This window comes from Petaurus breviceps, unplaced genomic scaffold (assembly GCF_028583685.1).
Source record: "Petaurus breviceps papuanus isolate PSGF00001 unplaced genomic scaffold, PetGlider_PUasm1.0 90686, whole genome shotgun sequence".
In the NCBI taxonomy this organism is placed as follows: Eukaryota; Metazoa; Chordata; class Mammalia; order Diprotodontia; family Petauridae; genus Petaurus; species Petaurus breviceps.
In genome coordinates this window covers 10,206,651-10,227,906 of record NW_027187309.1, presented here as the reverse complement: position 1 = coordinate 10,227,906, position 21,256 = coordinate 10,206,651, and the positions used below count along the sequence as shown (strand labels likewise).

Below are 21,256 nucleotides of genomic sequence, written 5' to 3'. Positions count from 1 at the left end.
AAGGGTGAGAACAATTAAATTTACAGTTGCCACAAAACAAAATGTTCTGTGTGCATAGGTGCACATGAGTGTGTATGTGTGCATATGCATTTAACTGCTGCTAAGGAACACTCTTGTCAGTTCATTGGTAATTATGGTCCATTCATGAACAATATCCTCTTGAAGGAAATGGGGGAAAATAAATATCTAAACCCCCCACTCTCATGGGCTGAAATCCCTGTCATGACTTTTTTTTTAACAGGTGCTCATTGGTTAGTGATGACCTTCTGGCTTGTTGCTCAACAGAGTGACATCATAGACAGTACTTGTGGTTGGAGGTTGTTCAATCTGCTTGTAGGAGCTTTATACATCTTCTGCTACATCAATTTCTGGGACAGCCCTTCCAGAAATAGAATGACCACATTTTATATGGTAAGTGAGGCTTTTTCTTCAAATGAATTTACCTTCATCAAGCTTTGATTAAGCTCCTACTCTGTGCCAAGCAGTGAATGTGTTAGATATTGAGGATATGAAGACAGAAATGAACAGCCCCTGTCTGCAAAGAGCTTACATTCTACTGAGGTGTTTTGGGGGTAATGGAGGAAAAAATATGTCTAAGATAAATTAATATAAACTATATGCAAAATAAACAAAGTGAATTATTCTTTTTAAAGAATGGATAAGGAAACAAGACAGAAAATTTGAAAAACAAAAACTTTCGACTGATGAAAAACAGAGATGACAGTTACTTGGGTCCATGTGCCTTATTTGCCCCCCTCATTTTTGGTGGTGCAATCTGGATGGGTCTGGATAGGGAGATAATGGAGCAGAGTGGACATTTCACTGACATGTCCTAAAGCTAACATTTACCACAGAAGCAGGCTATGCAAAAGGAGGCCTCATAGAAAGGAAGAAAGAATTCCAAAGCTAAATTTCTAAATTAGAACTGAATGCTAAGTTAGGAGGAGAGGAAGAAGTTTCTTTGACACCACATTCAAGTAGATGAGTTAAAGTGTGGAAGAAGAGAAGAAAGGACTGAGAATGAGCATAGATCCTAATTAGACAGGAAAGGGAGTCGTATTTATCAGCATTCTATTCCAACTTCTTTTAGAACTTTGACCTTAGCTATAACATTTAAATTTCTGGTTATTATGTAGTTGTTTTAATTAAAAAATATTTTACATTAAAAGTAGGCATTAATATTTATGCATCTGAGGGGCTGGGGATAAGAAAGTGAATTCAAGCAGTGAGTTCAAGCAGAGAACCATCAACAGGAAAAGCGGCTGCATTGCTGCTAAGAAAATATACCTCTAGGACTTACCACCACCTGGTGGTGGCATACCTAAATCACAGGGGCATTTCTTAAGTGATCAGTGGCCTTGAGAGTGAAACTGGAAAAGTATATCATCAGTCATGAGATGCAGTTCTATGAGAGACACCTGGGTGTTGCACTTTCTTGTCACTGAGACACAGACGTTTTAGTGGGCCCTAAATAGTACCAGGAAGTCTTCTGTGTGACAAGAACTGAGTTAATATTCAGGTAATAAATATGTGCTAAATTCCTACTAGTTGCTGGAAAGTAAGTGCTGGGAATACAGAGAATGGCAAAAGACAATCCATGCTTCCAAGGAGCTCATAGTTTAGTAGGGAAGGCAATAAGCAAACAACTATGCTCCAAAAGAGGGCATGACATCATGGAAAAAGCTCAGGATTTAGCATTAGAAAACCTGAATTCAAATCCTGGCACTGCCACTTGTTACCTATATCATCTTGGAGAAGACACTTAAGCATCCAAGACCTTAGTTACCTTATTTATAAATTAGGGGGTTGACCCATGATTCCAGAGTATAGATGATGAAACATACTACCCATCTCCTGCCAGAGAAGTGATGGGCTCAGGATTCAGAATGAGTACACATTTTTGGACGTTACCAATATGACAGTCTGTTTTGCTAGACTGCTTATTTGTTTCATGGATATTTCTTTTCAGTTGGGGTTGAGGCAGAGGGGAGAAGGAGGAAAGGGGAAGGGGAAGAGAAGAACTAGGGCAGGGACTAAAATGTGGGAAGAGAGCAGAAAAAAGACTAGAAGGAATTTAAGATAAGCAAAGCAATGCTGAAAGTTACATGTTGATTTTATTGTATATTTGAAAAGAAAAGCAGGTTCTACATAATAGAGACTGACAGTTTTTCCTTCTGTCCTATAGTATCTGTAGAAATCCTCCTCCATTATAGAGTATATATGAAAATGTTCATTTTATTTGGTGTTTGTGTTCAGAATTTTAAAAATAAAAAAGTAAAGAAATGGGGGGGTGGACTAGATATAAGTCCTTAAGATAAGATAAGGCCTTATTCCAATTTCTATCCTACCCCTTTGATCTTTGGCAAATTACCTTATCAATTTGGACCTGTTTCCCCCATCTCTACCATGGACACAGAGGTCCAGAGGGGGGAACCTGAAATGAGTGATCACCACGGGCCCTTCCATGTGTTTATATACTGCCAACTGTGGACACCAATTTGTTTCTAGGAAGATAGGCTAAGGTTGGGTTCTAGAATCCTTTATTGGGTGAGGAGGATGCATGCCTGCTGGGGAATGAGCCAGAAGAGCTGTGCTGACTCCATTTATTTTCACAGATAATGCTGATGGAGAACATAGTCCTTTTGCTGCTGGCCACAGATTTTCTACAAGGAGCATCATGGGGCACCATATGGATGACAGCAGGCATTGTGTCTGGATTTGTTATTGGTAAGAATGCCTGTCACTTTCCCAACACATTGACTTCTGTTTCCTCCAATAAACTTCGAGATGAGGGATAATTGTCACTAGGACACTATTAATTGCAGGATGTAGAAAGGGAGCAACTTTTGATATGTCATATCCTAAAAAACCTGAGATGTAAGCAGTTACCCAGGGCTACAAGATTCCATCTAAAAACAGGTATCAGAAGGATGTACCTTTTCTTTTCCCTTTGATTTCAAAAGGGCCCATAGAAACATAAGATCATAGACAGAGCTGGAAGGAAACTTTAAGGTCACCAGTTCAACCTCTTCATTGAACAGATGAAGAAATTGCATCCCATAGAGTTTGTGACTTGCCCAAGGTCATGCAGGTAATTAGTGATAGGACTTCAAATCAGGTTCCTCAAGATTTTCTAGCCCAACCCCCAGATTTTACAGTAGGGAAACTAAGGCCTAGAAAGTACCCAGGATCACAGAGATAGTAGCAGAGCTGGGATATAAACCCACACAGTCTTAGTCTTTTATCTCCAACTTCAATACATGTTCTATTCAACAATAAGCACTTACTGTTTTTATGTGCCAGGCACTATGCCAGGTACCAGAGATATGAAGGCAAAAAGAAAATAGTCCCTCAAGGGACTGTTAGTCCTCAAGGAGCTAACGTGCCATTAGAGGGTGTCAGACGACATGAACCCAGGTGAGTATATGTGAAATAGGGCAGGCACCATGGTATAATGGATATGGTTATGGTTGCTGGGCTTGGACTCAGAATTCTCTGAATTGCAATCTTGCCTTCAGACACTCTAGGTAAATGACAACCCTGTGGGCCTCCATTTTCTTATCTATGTGAGGGGGCTAGACTTGATTACTTCTAAAATCCCTTCCAGCTCTAAATATACAATCTTATGATTCTGTAGTTGCAAAGGACTGCATTTGGGTAGAGGTGGAATACTGTGATATGTTTAAGTTCAGTTGCTCATGTGCAGATGTTTCACCAATATCATTTTCCATAGTAGGCAGGGGGGAGGTTTTGGTTGCCCAACAATGTAATGGGGCAGACATCCCTCAGGATTAGAGAACTAAACCCTAGAACCAGAAAGGGGAACTATGAGGAGGGAGCAGAGGGATCCAGAGTTCACTAGGCCTGAAAACAAGATTTCAGAAGGGTCAATGCAAGAGGCAAGCTAAGGTCTTGCATGGCAGGCATTAACAAAGGTTCAGACATCAGTGGAGACAGACACCTGCTTCTCTATGTGTAGCTGCTGTTTGGCAGCTCAGGATGACTTTCATGATCTTCCCTTCCTACTCTTCCGAAAGAACTCTGCCCTCATACCTGTACCAGGCTGAGATAACATCAAAGATACAGCAAAGCAGACTTGAACTTGAGTTCGAGGAATGAGCTTGGTTTGCTTCTTTGTTTGCTTGGTTCCACATGGGGGAGTTGTGTTGTGCTGGGATTGTCTTGTCATAAAATACCTCCTATACAACCACAGACTTTTAGAGTTAGAAGGAACCTCAGGCAGCAGATAGCCATTTTTCTGATCTGATCTCACTAGATTGTCCTAGAGGTCCCTTCCAACTCTGAAATATTGATTCTGTAAACTTATTCCTAATAAGAATACCAACTACAATGCATTCAACAAATGGTTATCCAGCTTTGGCCTGAAGATCTCTGATAAGGGGGAGGGAGGTGGTGCAGTGTAGAAGGCCTTTTGGTGGGTTCTCCCAAAGTTGGTGATGAACTTTCAAATATTCTATCTTGGGTAAAAAGGAAGGGATAGAGGTGGAGAGCTGGGACAGGGTATGTTAATGACCTGACTCTTCCTCCTTAAAGGGAAGTCTGGGAGATGGGGTAGAGAACAAGACCTGATTTTCTGCCTTCCCTTCTCAAGTCCATAACCTCAGACTATATATTTTAAGGGCTTTTACAGACTCACAGAATGTCAGAGTCAAAAGGGTGCTCAGAAACTTTTTTTCTGGTTAATACCTGAACAAGATAAAGAGAGACAGATTTTTTAGGAGCTCTAGTGAGAAGTTTTTCCTTACATTAGCCAAAATCTGCATCTCAGCAACTTCCTCCCATTGATCCTAGTTCAACTTTTTGGGACTATGCAAAACAAGGCTAATCCCTCTTCTATATAATAACCTTTCAGATACTTGAAGACAGCTTTCATGTTCCCCCTTCCCCCAAGTCTTTTCTTCTCCAAGCTAAACATCTCCATTTCCTTCAACCAGTTCTCATATGACATAGTCTCAAGGTCTTTATCAAGATAGTGATTTATCTGTTTACCATGTGCCAGAGATGGGGCCCAGTTCTCTTCATTCCAGTTTGATAATATAGTATGTGTTTTACGTAGTAAAGAAATGAATATGTAGTGATTAGCAGCAGCTGTGGCCGTTTCCAGATTTATCTATACATAGATGCGAAGGACAAGGTGAGAGGCCAGTGCAGTATGGACTTTGGGACCCAGTAAGTGGACTTTGGGACCCAGTAAGTGGGAGTGCATGGCTTTTACCCCCGGGGCAAGAAACCGCTGAGACGCCAGCACAGCCTGCCAGTGCCGCATGGCAGCTTCAGCTCCTGGCCTGCAGAGTGTAGGGGGACCAAGCACCAGTCTGAGGGGTAACTGCTCTTGCTTTAACCTTCTTGGATCTGGATTGCAGTCTAGGGTGGAGGTCCTGGGGTGTGTGTCCAGCTTGCCAGAGCGTGTGGAGACCTCAGAGAGGGCACCCATCTAATACCTCCGGCAGCTGAGAAAACCCCAGCATTTGGGACAAAAACTCCCCTGTCTGGTGGCAGAGTCCTACTGTGGCAAAAAGCACAAAAGTCAAATCATTGAGCGGCAAAATGAGCAGGCAAAGGAAACAAAGCAGACAGAAGATTCCAACATTACACTCCTATTTTGGGGATAAGAAGGAGCAAGGCATGGAACAGGAGGAAATCAGTGAAGTCAGAACCCCTGCACCAAAAGCTTCAAAGGAAAATACAATCTGGTTACAGGCCATAGAGGACCTTAAGAAGCAGATAAGAGAAGTGGAGGAAAAATTGGGAAGAGAAATGAGAACAATGTAAGAAAATTATGAAATGAGAGTCAACAGCCTGACTGAAGAAAATAATACCTTAAAAAACAGACTGACTCAAATGGCAAAGGAGGCTCAAAAAGACAATGAGGAGAAGAATGCCTTAAAAAGTCGAATTTGCCAGATGGAAAAAGAATCTCAAAAGCTCACTGAGGAGAATCATTGCTTCAGAATTAGATTGGAGCAAATGGAAGCTAATGACTTTATGAGAAATCAAGATGCTGTTAAACAGATCCAAACAAATGAAAGATTAGAAGGCAATGTGAAATATCTCATGGGAAAAACCACTGACCTGGAAAATAGATCCAGGAGAGATAATTTAAAAATTATTGGACTGCCTAGAGCCATGACCAAAGTAAGAGCCTGGAAAGCATCCTCCAGGAAGTTCTCAAAGAAAACTGCCCTGATGTTTTAGAAGGAGAGGGAAAAATAGAGGTTGAAAGAATCCACCGATCACCTCCTGAAAAAGATCCCAAAAAGAAAACTCCTAGGAATATTATAGCCAGGTTCCAGAATTCCCAGATTAAGGAGAGAATATTACAAGCAGCCAGGAAGAAACAATTTGAATATTGTGGAAACACAATCAGGATAACCCAGGATCTGGCAGCTTCTACACTGAGGGATCGAAGGGCCTGGAATGTGATATTCCGGAGGTCAAGGGAGCTGGGATTTAAACCAAGAGTCACCTACCCAGCAAAACTGAGTATCATGTTTCAGGGGAAAATATGGTCATTCAGTGGAATACAGGACTTTCAAGCATTCTTGCTGAAAAAGCCAGAGTTGAATAGAAAATTTGACATTCAGATACAAGAAGCAAGAGAAGCATGAGGAGGTGAAGGGACTGGATCCTCTCATACTATGAGTTTCAAAATGTCAATAGGGTGCCCCAATGACTAGCATACCAGAGTACCTGGTTTGCAGCCAACTCAGAATCAATGCAAGAGGTGACTTTTGGGATCCTGCTCAGAGGTGGCTGAGACAAGGACTCATCTAGCATTTATAATGCAACATGAACTTGGAACACTAGTATAAACAACATAGGGGTCAGCTTTAAGACTGTATCCCAGAAGTATCAAGGGATGATATTTGTACTTTTGTTTTTGTTATAATTTTGTAAAAGCTAATTGATGTTAAAAAAAAAGAAATGAATATGTACATGTAAAATACACATATTTGTGTGCAGATAGATAGATGATCACGGGCAAACTGCTCAACCTCTCAATGCTCTAGACAATTCTCTAAGACTGCAAGTTGCAGATCAATTACCCATCTGGTTTCTGGAGGAAATTCATAGATCATTAAAATTATGGGCCCAGACTAAAATATGTAATCACAATGGCTAACATTTATATAGCATTTTAAAGTTTGCAAAGTGCTTTACATATTTTTCTCATTTTATCCTCATACTCTGTAAAGTAAGTGCTACTATTATCCCTATTTACAGATGAGGAAACAGGCTGACAGAGAAAAACTAAATAAGTATCTGAAGCTGGATATGCATTTGTCTTCCTTTCTCTAGGACCAGTATTTTATCTACTGTATCACCCTATGTCTATATGTATATGGTGTGTTTATTACTATAAATGTACATAATATGTATACATACACACATATATTTGTATAGGATCATTAAAACTGGAAGGGATCTTAGAGTTCGTCTAGTTCAATTCCTTCATTTTAAAGATAAGGAAAGCTTGGATTGTTCAAGGTCTATAGGACTTTTCTGTGCTCCAATAGCTGTGTGACTTAGTCAAGTTTATTCATTTTCCTGGGTTTCAGCTTCTTCACTGGTAAAAGGAAAGGTTGACCTATGTAAGCTCTAAACTCTTTCAGAGTTATCTAAAATTCAGATTCACCAGCTCCCCCATAGTCTTTCCCCAAATCTCATGCTGCTTATGATGATAGACTTGAAATGAGAAATTCCAACCAGTAAAACAGGAAGCTTAAATCAGTGTGGGAGGGTGGCTGGAAAATACTCTGTTAAAGAAATTATTGCCATAGTCAACACATCTGACAAAAATAAATTGAGCTAACAAAAAGTTATTAAAATGTTTTTGTTCAACGGAAGCATTGTTTTGGTTGTGGAAATTCCATGCCCTGGAGAGCTCCTGAGGAGCTGCCTGAAACTATCTTTAAACTGTTTTATGTGTAAAATACACACATCTGTGTGTACAGATAGATAGATGATCATGGGAAAACTGTTCAACTTCTCAATGCTCCAGACAATTCTCTAAGACTAAGTTTCAGGCCAATTACCCATCTGATAATCATTTTAGGGATTCCGTTGTCCCTTAGAATACACTAACCCGTCTGTTTGTGAACATTTGCAGAGCTAACTCATCACAGTGTATATGAAATTATGACCCTTAAGAAACTGTATACACACACATAGAGACACACACACTCACAAATATATTCCTTCTATTAGTACAGTTATTTAACTAGAGCCACTCTCAAAGAATTCATCCCAGAATCAACAGCCCTAAAACACTATTCTTTTTTTTTTCAAGTTAAAAACTATTCTAATTTAACCCTAAGCTTTTCTTCAGGAGGAGATTAAAAATTGTTTAGACGACCAAAAATCCAATTAGGTACAACTCATTTTGGTTCAACAAAATTGTATTAGGTACCTAATACATGCAAGGCGCTATACTAGTATACTAGCATAGTGGATAGAGTAATAGACTCTAGATAGATAGAGTACTAGATTCTGGAAGACATTAGTTCAAATCATACTTCCTACACTCACTAGCTAAGTAACTGATCTAGGGCAGATCATTTAGCCTCTTGGATTCTCAATTTCTGCATCTGTAAAACAGGTAAAGAGCATCTGAATTGTTATAAGGATCAAAGGGAAATATATGTTAAGCATTTGACAACCTTAAATTGATAGAAATGTTAATCTAGGCACTGGAGACATAAGAACAAAAATAAAACAGTCCCTGCCTTCAAGGAGTTTCTATTCTGCTTGAGGAATATAACATGGGAAGGCAGTATGGTCCACAGGAAAATGTACTAGATCTGGAATCAGATTCTCTATCTGTCTCTCGCTACCTACATGACCTTGGACAATTCAAAATTGGGCTGGACCTCAGTTTCTTCATTGGTAAAAATGAATTGACATGGGGTGGCTAGGTAGTGCAGTGAATAGAGCACTGGCCTTGGAGTCAGGAGGAACTGAGTTCAAATGCGGCCTCAGACACTTAACACTTACTAGCTGTGTGACCTTGGGCAAGCCACTTAACCCCAATTGCCCTGCCTTCCCCCCTCCAAAAAAAAATGAATGGATTACACCAGAGCATAGAATCCTAGATTAAGAGCTGGTAGTAAACTTTGGAGGTTGTATAATCTACAACTACAACAACATTTTTTACAAATGAGGAAACTGAGGCCCAGAGAGATTAAATAACTTGTCGAAGGTCACACAGGTGGCAGAGCTAGGATTCAAACCCAAGTCCTCCCACTCCAGTGCCTCAGTACCATGTAGCCTCCCAAAGATAACTTTTTCCATTCTAAGTCTGTGATTCACCACACAAAGATAAGTCAGTACAGGGATAGCTGAGGATGGAACAGACATTAATACCTGGGAGGATCTGCCAGTCTAAGGGCTCCTACAAGAGCCTTCTTTTGATAGTTATGTCAAAATGCCATAAAAAGTCCCTTACCTGTGAGATACTGCATTTCATTAGGAAGATAACAGGACCTCCAATGAATAACCTCATTTTTTTGGTCTTTTTCAGGCTGTGCCTCACTCATAATTTATTACAGCCAGCTACACCCCAAGTCCACAGAAATCTGGCAGGGCTTTATGAGGAAGTTCTGTGGCAGTGATAAAACAGAAAAAGATCCTTCTTCCTTTCACTGTGCAAACCCATGTGAGGAAAGATCAGAGAGTCTAGGCTTGTATCCTGTGGAAGACTCCAAAGCACCGTATCAGGGGAATTCCCTTAGCATGGACTGGGGAGCTTCTCTTAAGAGCCAGACTGTAAGGGATAAGTCCACTGTCAAATGGCACCACCACTGGCTGTTAGTGAAGCTGGCCTTAAAAACCGGAAACATGTCTAAGATCAATGCAGCCTTTGGCAATGCTGGCCTAGGCTGTGTTTGCCCACACATCTATGTAACAACTAAATGCTTTGGGCCACAAAGGCAGCTTTCATTTTCAGAGAAAGAATTCCCTTTACCTCAGGAACAACATATGACAACATTATATCAGAGTTCCTGGCAAAAAGATTCTCAGACTGAAGATGTCCCAGAAACTAAAGAGAAGCTTTTGGAAACATCAAGTTATATCACTCTTTCAAGTAGTCAGCATGACCATGTACACTCCCAGAAAATGATGCCTGTCACTGAACAAGAAAGACCTCTGAAGGAAAGGGGGTCTATCATTTTGCAAAGTGACTTCTCATTGAGTAAGTGTGATGCTCAGGAAGAAGGTTGCAGAAATCAAAACCCAGTACCTTGGAGGCAAGAGAAGAATGATACAGAAAGTCCCACTGGGCAGGTAGGAGGAGTAGGGAGAGGAAATGAGAACTCCACATTCTACTTCAGTGCTACCATGGAAAGGGCTGCACCCTATCACAAGGAGCCTAGGATATCTCCACAGGTCTCCCACAGGCAAGTGGAAATAGAAAAGGATCAGCAATCCAAGTGTGACTCTAATTACTTGGCATCAAAACCATCTCCTGTCACTGTGGCAAACATCAGCCCAATATTAGGCCAAAGCACAGCCAACCATTTATTGAGTAGCACAAGCCTTTGTGACAGGAGTCAGTGTAATCTACCTGGAGTGTCTTCTGCAGGCTCAAGGTGTGGGGGACCTCAGGAGCTCTGGAGGGCTCCAAGAAACAACTATCTCTCTGTTGGTACTTGGTTTTCCATGATGAGGAGCAAACTGAGGCCTTCAGAGGAACCATGTTTTACATCTACCCCCAAATCAGAACCCAAAAAAGATGGTGACAGTCTGAGGGAAAGATTAAGGCAAAAAACAAGCCTTTTTTCTGGCTGAAGGCCTTGTTTGAGAATATTTCTGGAACAGTCAAAGATACAGAAAAAAGTTTCCAGTATGTTGGATGGGTCTTCCGGAAAACTTAGAGGATTTGGAAATGGAGCAAGAAGGTGTTGATGGATTGTGATGCATACTAGGAAAGGAAGATCAGTGAGACTGCAGAAATATTGAAGTGATGACCATGACTGAAGGCAATTGTAGACTGATTGATAATAAATATACAACACATGTATCAATAGCAACATTATAAGTTGTATTTTTACCTTTGGAGTTTTTTTTTTTTTAATTGAAAACCAATGGATAACACAAGAATCCCTGTTCTGGCTTTGGTGATTTAGCAAAGTGTTTTCGTTTGTTCATCCCTTCCTTTTTTGTTGTTGCTTAAAGTATTAGATATTCCTTCATTAAGGACAAACTAATAATCACCCAACATGGTATATCCCGGTCCCTTTTTACTAACTTTTCCACACTTCTCTCCTCCTCTCATCCCCAGGAAAGAACATTTCCTAGACCTGAGACACTATAACCAAACTCAACTTTTAAGAAGCACAAAGTTCCCTCAACTTTATGATGGTTGTTTCTGACTAATTCTCTTAAAGGATAGATTTATAACTCAAAGGAGGATGTTTAACCATACATCCAGGCAGAAAGCAAGGCAGTCAGTCTGATAGGGCCACTGGTGCTGACTGCCCATGATGCTGTTACCCTTATGAATTTCCAGGTTCTCTGTTAGTATTGGGTAGTATGTGGAAAGTTTGGCAAAGATGCTGTAGTATAAATCATGATGGTGATGATAGTATTTTTATATCAATTTAAGTAGCAAAGTGATTCTCGTGTACTGCTTCATTCTGTCCTCACAATAGCAATGAAGTAGGTGCTGTAATTATCCCATTTTACAGAGGAGGAAGCCAAGGAGCTCTGTCTATGTAGGGCAGGGGAAGGAATGCTTAGAATGCTTAGAACCAAAGGATCTAAGCTCAGACTTGACTCTTCACTTACTACCTGTGTGGCCTTAGTTAAATCTTTTAACCTCTCAGTCTAAATTTCCGTATAGGTAAAATGGGATACTCTATGACCTCTAAGAACCCTTCCAGTTGTAGATCTAGGAACCGTAACCTACTCCAGAAAACCTCAAGTACACCTAAAATCTATCTGCCCTCTTGTCTCCCCACCATTTACAATCATTAGAGTCAACCCATGAGACATCAGGAGAGAGCTTAAGTGGTTTGCTCTGTATTGTATAACTACAATTTGGAATTTGGCATAGAAAATGGAAAGCCTTTTATAGGAATACATTTTTAGCTCTTGTTGAGTAATTATTGGGACATTTGGTTTCTCCTGCCTTTTGGGAGACCACATGGATCAATCAGCCAAGCATTTATTAAGCACTTACTATGTATCAGGCACTGGGCTAGGCTCAAGGGATGCAAAAGCAAAAGTGAAACAATCCTAACCCTCAAGAAGCCCCAAGTGGTAAATGGTCAGTGACAAGCATTAAGTGCTTACTAGGTACCAACCACTGTGCTAAGCACTGGGGATAAGTAGAAAAGCCAAAACAAACAAACAAAAAACCCACAATCTCTGCTTCCAAGAAATGAACATTAAAGGAGGAAATAACATAGAGGAGCCCTCTCTAACTGCCTTACAAAAGCTAATTGTTAATTACATTACAGAAGTCACAATCACTACAAATCAGGGCTTGATTTATTGTTTTGTTAATTGTCTAGACTTATACTAATGCATATTAAATTTGACGTGTCTGTGAATACCCTTTTTCTCTCTGGGAGCTCAGTTATTAAATATTTGCCAGCATACCAGCACACCCCTATATTGCTCTATAAACCTTGATTGAGGGCAGCAGGAATGGAATAGAAGGCTCAGTGAATAATGTCATCACCAAACTGGATGTCAGGTGACTGAAAGTTAATTAAAATTTTTGTTGTTGTTCAGTTGTGTCTAACTCTTCCATGATCCCATTTGGAGTTTTCATGGCAAAGATGCTGGACTGGTTTGCCATTTCCTTCTCCACATTTTACAGGTGAGGAAATGAGGCAAATAGGTTTAAGTGACTTGTCCAGGGTTGCAAAGCTAGTAAGCATCTGAGACCAGATTTAAATTGAGAAAGATGAATCTTCCTGACTTCAGGTCCAGCAAACTAAGTTTGCCACAGTTGCAATTTCATCTAGTTACCATTCCAGAGGAAAGGGAGAGATAATCATGACAGATGTTCTACAAGGCTATAGTTTTCATTGGGGAAGATAAGGACATGTAGCCTAAGAAGGTGCCTTGATTCAGTCACGTAACTAATGAGTGAATGAGGCATAACTGAAAGTCTTGTCTTCCTGATTCAAATCCAGTATACTACCCACTGTGCCAGCATGGTGCTTTTCACATAGTAAGTATCTAATAAATATTTGTTGAACTGGGGCGGCCAGGTAGCACAGCGAGTAAGAGCACCGGCTCCAGTGTCAGGATGACTTGGGGATCTAATCCCAGGCTCAGACACTTAGCACCCACCCAGTAACACCTGGCAGTGTAACCTTGAGCAAGTTACTTAACCCCAATTGCTTAGGGGCGGCCAGGTGGCTTAGCGAGTAAGAACACCGGCTCCAGTGTTGGGATGACCTGGGGATCAAATCTGAGCTCAGATACTTAGCACCACACCCAGAAATAACGGGCTGTGTAACCTTGAGCAAGTTACTTAACCCTGATTGCTTATAAAAAAAAATAAATGAATATATATATATAATTTGTTGAACTAAAATGAATTGTATTGAACGGGATTTGGTTTTTTTTTTTTTGTTAAACAATATCCAATTTTTAATTTACTGATATTGGAGATGTAATTTTCAGTTGTTAGGGTTTCCAACTTTTAAAAAAATAACATTTTTTAGTTCAGTTGTGTCTGAGTCTTCCTGACCCCATGAACATTTTCCCCCATGGGGTTTTCTTGCCAAAGTTACTGGAGTGGTTTACCATTTCATTCTCCAGTGTGTCCCTATTTTATAATTGACGTGCTGAGGCAAATAGGGGTTAAGTGACTTGCCCAGGGTTACACAGCTAGTAAAGCATTTGAGGCAGGATTTGAACTCAGGTCTTCCTAATTCCAAGCCCTATCCACTGCACTAACTAGATGCCCCACAACAATATTTAGGGGCTATTGACTCAGAGATAGTGGTAAGAGGGACAAGAAGGAACCAGCAGACACTTCACTAATCATTGTGACACATACTTGTGTCAGGGTATAAGTCCAATTTAATTATCCTTTCTAGCCTAGGAAAGTTTCAAGGAAGTCCATCAAAACACCCTACTTCCTACTTCCAGTGTCATTCAGAATCCATGACAACAACAAAACTGCCCTGCTGTTGAAATTAAGATAGTGAGAGATCTACATATAGTTAACACCTCAAGTAGCTGAATATGATCAGATTGCCCTTTATGAGTTATATTCTCCGAGAGAACTTGCCCTGGTAAAATGCCACCGTCATGGTCAAAGAAATGACCCAGGAATCACTTTCCTCATCCGTAAACTAAGCAGGTTAGAATAGATGACCTCTGGAAGTTTCTTCCCTCTCTAAACCTAAGATCCTATGAAAGCTTGCCCTGTTATCTATGATTTGTATGGACAAAGGAAGAGGACTGAGGAACAGAATTAGAATGAAGTTTCATTAAACCCTTCATAGGTCTCAACACCATAGTAATTCATCTAAACAGGGGCTGCTTTGTTTTTAAAAAGCACAGTCACTGCCTGACTTGACTGACCTATTATATATCATTTGTTTAATCCCTCCTTTTTTTCTTTATTACTATATGTTGTGGTTGAAATCTGGTGTTGGGAGAAGGAGGAGGATGGGAAGGGAATGACTTCTGTAGTGTGTTTGTGCTGTAATGCAACATGGCTCTTCAGTGAGAGAAGTAGAACAGATAAGGAAGAAAGATGACATGATGGAGCAGTTACTGGGCATATCTGAAATAGTGGTGGTATATTAGGAAGTGACTTTGAGAAGAAAGGGATCTTGAGTTCCACTACTCAGAGTCATATCCATGTTTAAAGTCATTGAGAGAAGAGCATCCAAACAGAACTTTCAGAGTGCAACCTGCAACAAGGAGTGAGTTGAGTTGTAGGCACTTGGGGAGAGAGGGTTCTAGGCAAGACAATCAGGCATCCATTGCCTTTGTAGCTGGATAGAGAGGGTATGCAGCCCTGAGCTCTGCTCATGATCTAATAAGAACTGTGGGAAGAATGGCACAGTGTATGGATGGCAGAGGATTAAGAAATTAAATGGGATTATAGATACCACAAAGAGAAAGTAAGGCACAGAGGATGAGTTGAAGGACTTGAGCACAAGAAGACATGGATTCAAATCCTATTTCAGAAGCTTGCTATGTGATACTGAGCAAGTAATTTAACTTCTCTGTACCTGAGTTTCTTCATCTGAAAAATAAGGAAGACAAGAATGGTTTTCCTTCCACCTTCTACCTCTAAATCCATGGTCTAGTAAAAGTAAGCACTATTCCTGCCCCATGGAAATTTTGCCCTGCAGCAAAGTCCTGTTTGCCCCATGATCTGGTTCTGTGGTAACAAAGTGGCTTAGTGGATAGTGCACCAGGTCTGAACTCAGGAAGACTTATCTTTTTGACTTCAAATATGTCCTCAGACATTTACTAGCTGTTTGACCCTAGGCAAGCCACTTTGTTTTCTTAGTTTCCTCATCTGTAAAATGAGCTAGAGAAGGAAATTACAAACTACTCTAATATCTTTGTCAAGAAAATTCCCAATGGAGTTACAAAAGGTCAGACACAACTAAAATGACTGAACAAAACCAGTTTTGGTTCTGTAAGAAAATTTGCTCACTTCTCTGAGTCTCATTTTCCTCAGTGTGGTGGAGGCAAAGGGTATATAATGATAACTTCCCTGCTTTTTAACTGGTTTTATTGTGAAAAGGAATGAGAGAAAGTCTGTTAGTGTACCAGAAAGTATAAAAATGAGGAGCCATTATCAGTCATATGATAACCAGGACAAATATTCCAGAATTCTGCCACAAAACCATCTTACTCATCTTAACCATTGTTTTCCCTTCAACTTTAGACCGACTCCCTAAAATCTTGCAATGTCCTGATTCATCTCTACCAACCTTTCTCGCTGTCCTCTTTGTGTTTCACAGTTCTCCATCTAGCTCCTAAAATGGATAATCCCTTAAAACAGGTATTCCTCTCTTGGAATCTGTATAGCCCCAAGGGCATTGTAGATACATTTTAGAAGTTCTAGAATTTGGTTGGGAAAAAATTTACATCTTTACTTCACTACAATTGGTTTCCATTACTTTCCAACATAATTTCTTTCTTTTACAATACTATGAATTCCACCAGAGAGATCACCAGGCTACCAAAATGGTCCATGACACAAAAGAGGATAAGAATTCCTGACATGCATGTATCCCAAGGAAGTTGCTGATAAAAGAAAATATATATATATATATATATATATATATATATATATATATGTATGTATGTATGTATATATATATGTATATATACATATATATTCAGAGGAGCACTTTTTATGGTAGCAAAAACCTGGAAGGAAAAGAAATGCCCATCAATTGGGAAATGGATAAACAAATTGGAATATATGAAAGAAATGGAATATTTCTCAGTTGTAAGAAATGACTGATAACAATCCAAACAGAAAGACTTGCATGAAGTGATGCAGAGTGAAGAAGAAAACAAAATATACAAGAACTGCAACAATGCAAACAGAGTAGCCAAAAAACTGGAAATAAATGTTGCAAAATTACAAAGAACAAACAGCACCAAAGAAGAGATATAAGAAGACATTGCCACCCCACATCTTTGCAGAGGTTGGAGGCTCACAGGTGTGGAACATTGCATATGTTCTCAGACTTTGCCAATGTATTGATTGGTTTTGCTGAGTTTTTTTTCCTCTTCTCTTTTTCTTTAAGAAATTCTTTGTTATATGGGATGGCTCTTTGGGAGAAGGAAGAGAAAGGGATTCTAGGAGAAATTTTTGCAATATAAAAGCAAAAGATGTCAATAAAAATTATTTTTAAAAAACCCTTGCTCTAGAGGATTCTGTAAATGAATCTTTTTTTTTAATCCAAGCTACTGAATTTTGTCTTGCTGACTTTTACTCCTAATTGTGCACAATATGGGGCTTTAAAAATGTCTTGTTGACTTCCAGGAGCCAAGATGGCAGAGTAAGTAGTAAATCACTGTCTCTCTCCCATGTTCACCTCTGAACAATCAAACAACCATAAAATAGTTCCCAAAACAAATCCTGGAAAAGCAGAGCCAATAGAAGGACCAGGTGGAGCAGTCTTTTAGTTCAGGAGACTTAGAGAGGATCAGCAAAAATGATCCATATCACGTTGGTAAAAGGACAGAACAGTCCAAGATAGGAAGCATCCTAGCACACCAGCAGCAAGCCCCACCTCAGCAAACCAGATGGTGATCCTGAGTCCTAGGGTGGAGCAGCAGGCGAATGCCACCACCAACTCCCCAATCCCCATGTGCCTCAGCACAACCAGGAGAACTGGCAGATTACAAATCAGAAAACCACCATGTGCTTCAGCACATTCCTGGGTGGGAAGGAATCCTCCAGCAGCTGGACCTCCAGGAAGAATCAAAACAGAAAAAAATAGACCAAAATTCCTAATGAATGCTGATGCAAAAGTTTAAATAAAATTAGCGAAGAGATTACAGTAACATATCATGAGAATAATATACTAGATCAGGGGGAATTTACACCAGGAATTTAGGGCTGGTTCAATATTAGGAAAACTATCAGAATATCTGACCGTATCATTAACAAAATTAACAGAAATCATATGATTATTTCAATAGATGCAGAAAAGGTTTTTGATAAAATATAAAACCCATTCCCATTGAAAGCACTAGAAAGCATAGGAATTAATGAAGTTTTCCTTAAAATGATAGGTAGCATCTATCTAAAACCATCAGCAAGTATTATATATAATGGAGATCAGCTAGAAGCATTTCTAATAAGATTAGGAATGAAACAAGGATGTCCATGATCACAACTATATTCAATATTGTATTAGAAGTGTTAGCTTTAGCAATAAGAGAAGAAAAAGAAATTGAAGGAATTAGAAGAGGCAATGAAGAAACAAAGCTATTACTCTTTGAAGATGATATAATGGTATGCTTAGAGAATCCTAGGGAATCAACAAAAAAAAATACTTGAAATAATGAACGACTTTTAGCAAAGTTGAAGTATATAAAATAAATCCATACAAATCATCAGCATTTCTACTAACAAAGCCCAGCAGCAAGAGATAGAAGAAAATTTTCATTTAAAATAACTGTAGACAACATAAAATATTTTGGAGTTTACCTGTCAAGACAAACCAAGGAACTATATGAACACAATTACAAAACACTTTATACACAAGTAAAGTCAGATCTAAACAATTGGAAAAACATCAATTGCTCAGGGGTAGGATGAACTAATATAATAAAAATGACAATTCTATCTGTATTAATGTATTTATTCAGTGCCATAGCAATCAAATTACCAAAATATTATTTTATAGAAGTAGAAATTCATCCAGAAGAACAAAAAGTCAAGATTATCAAGGGAATTAATGAAAAGAAATGCAAGGGAAGGTGGCCTAGCCATACCAGATCTAAAACTGTATTATAAATCATCAATCGTGAACCCAGGAGGGAGTCAACTGGACCCAGCAAACCGCTAAAACCCCATACACTAACTCCATTCTTGCTTTATCTCCCTCTTGCTCCCAACCTCCCATATTAATACTATGATGACTGTTCGGAGGCCATAGACCATCTCGGCTGCAGTGCTACTGGCTCTACTGACCTGCTTAGGGACTCTGGTGGAGGGCTACACCTCCAAGCCTAAGGCCCCGAGTGGGGACGCTTCCCTTGAGGAGCTCAGTCGCTACTACGCTTCCCTTCGGCATTATCTCAATCTGGTCACCAGGCAGCGGTATAGGAAGAGGGACAGTACTGAAGCCCGGCTGGCTGAGAGTCTCTTTACGGACAGCAGCGGAAACCAGAACAGCAAGTCTGGGTTGGAAGAGCCTTATGTTTGGGGATAGTTCTGCCTTCTGATTGATCTCATTTGCAAACCAGAGAACTTCCCTCAAGGCCCGGACTCTGCTGAAACTCTCATCTTCCCACTCTTGGGGGCAACACCTGGGGGCTTCCAGTTTGTCAAGTACCTGCAGAAGGTCTGTAGGTGACTGCTTCCTGACTACTTAATAAAAAGCAAGCTTCATGGATAAAAAAATAAATCATCAATCATCAAAACTCTTTGGTACCAGCTAAGAAATAAAGTGGTGGATTAGCGGAATAGGTTAGTTATACAAGACACAGTAGTCAATGACTATAGTAATCTACTATTTGATAAAGCCAAAGACCCTAGCTTCTGGGAAAAGAACTCACTAACAAAAAGTACTGGAAAAACTGGAAAATAGTATGGCAGAAACTAAGCATAGACCAACATATTATGCTGTATACCAAGATAAGGTCAAAATGGGTACATGATTTAGACATAAAGGGTGACACTGTAAGCAAATTAAGAGAGCAAGGAATAGTTTACCTATCAGATCTATGGAGAAAAGAAAAATTTATGACCAAACAAGAGATAGAAAACATTATAAAATGCAAAATGGATAATTTTAATTATATTAAATTAAAAAGGTTTTGCACAAATAAAGCCAATGCAACCAAGATTAGAAGGGAAACAGAGAGCTGAGAAACAATTTTTATAGCCAATGTCTCTGATAAAGGTCTCATTTCTAAAATATATAGAGAATTGAGTCAAATTTATAAGTATATAAGTCATTCCCCAATTGATAAATCGTCAAAGGATATGAACAGGCAGTTTTCAGATAAAGAAATTAAAGCTATCTACAGTCATATGAAAAAAATGCTCTAAGTCGCTATTGATTCAAGAAATGCAAATTAAACACCTATTATATTGGTTAATATGACAAAATATGACGAAAAAAGGAAAAAGATAAATGTTGTGTTGGAAAAGATGTGGGAAAATTGGAACACTACTGCATTGTTGATGGAGTTGTGAAGTGATCTAACCATTCTGGGGAGCAGTTAGTTATTCTGCCTAAAGGGCTTTGAAACTGTGTGTATCTTTTGATCTAGCTATACCACTACCAGGGTCTGTATTCCAAAGGGATCATAATAATGGGGGAAAGACCCACATATACAAAAATATTTATAGCAGCTCTTTTTGTGGTGGCAAAGAATTGGAAATTGAGGGAATACACATCAGTTGGGGAATGGCTGAACAAGTTGTGGTATATGAATATAATAGAATACTATTGTTCTATAAGAAATAATGAACAGGAGATTTCAAGAAAACCTGGAAAGACTTACATGAACAGATGCTGAGTGAAGAGAGCAGAACCAGGAGAACATTGTAGACAGTAACAGCAACATTGTGCAATGATCAACTTTGATAGACTTAGCTCTTCTCAGCAATACAATCATCTAAGAGAATTCCAAAAAACTCATGATGAAACATTCTATCCACATCCAGACAAAGAACTATGGAATCTGAATGCAGATCAAAGAATACTATTTTCTCTTTTTTTTCCTTTCTTATGGTTTCTCCCTTTTGTTCTGATTCTTCTTTTACAACATGACTAATGTAGAAATATGTTTAATACAATTGTACATATATAGCCTTTATCAGATTGCATGCCATATTGGGGAGGGGTGAGAGGGAGAAAAAAATTTGGAACTCTGTATTTTATAAAAGTGACTGTTGAAAACTATCTTTACATGTAAATGGGAAAATTTTTAAATAAAATACTTAAAAAAATAACACTAAAAAATGTCTCGACATAAACAGGTATTGCTATAATGTGAGTGGCCATAAGAGCTGGATTCTCTATCCCCAGTAGAAAATCTAGCTCTTGGAGTCTTAATGCCAGTAAGTGGAGGTTAAATAAACACTTATTAGGAATTTTGTGGAATCTTTCACCTTAATTCTGTGGGTGGCTTGGGATACAGATCTAATAGTGGTATTGCTTGGTCAAAGAGTATATAGCCCTTTGGGCATAGTTCAAATAGATCTACAGAATGGCTGAATTAATATATCACTTCCACAACAATGTACTAGTGTCTCAATTTTCCAACATCACCTCCAACATTTGTTATTGTCCTTTTCTGTCATATTAGTCAATTTGATGTGTGTGAGGTGGTATCTCTGACCTGTTTTAATCTGAATTTCTTTAATCAGTAGTGGTTTAGAGCATTTTTTCATATGAATATAGATAGCTTTAGTTTCTTCATATGAAAACTGCCTGTTTATATCTTTTGACCACTTATCAGTTGAAGAATGACTCTCATTTTTATAAATTTGACTCTCTATATATTTGAGAATTGAGGTCTTTATCAGAGAAACTTGCTGTAAATT

The 21,256-nt window shown here is 39.2% G+C and overlaps 1 protein-coding gene across 1 annotated transcript in view; it reads left to right on the top strand.

Moving 5' to 3' along the window:
• The window catches only part of XKR5 (XK related 5), a 34,741-nt gene extending 14,044 nt beyond the window's left edge, over nt 1-20,697 (top strand). Inside the window, exons 5-7 of the mRNA XM_069065413.1 lie at nt 242-411; nt 2,616-2,727; nt 9,542-20,697. Coding sequence (XP_068921514.1) covers nt 242-411; nt 2,616-2,727; nt 9,542-10,809 — 1,550 coding nt within the window. The 3' untranslated portion in view covers nt 10,810-20,697. The remainder of the gene's footprint in view (nt 1-241; nt 412-2,615; nt 2,728-9,541) is intronic.
• The last annotated feature ends 559 nt before the right edge of the window (nt 20,698-21,256 follow it).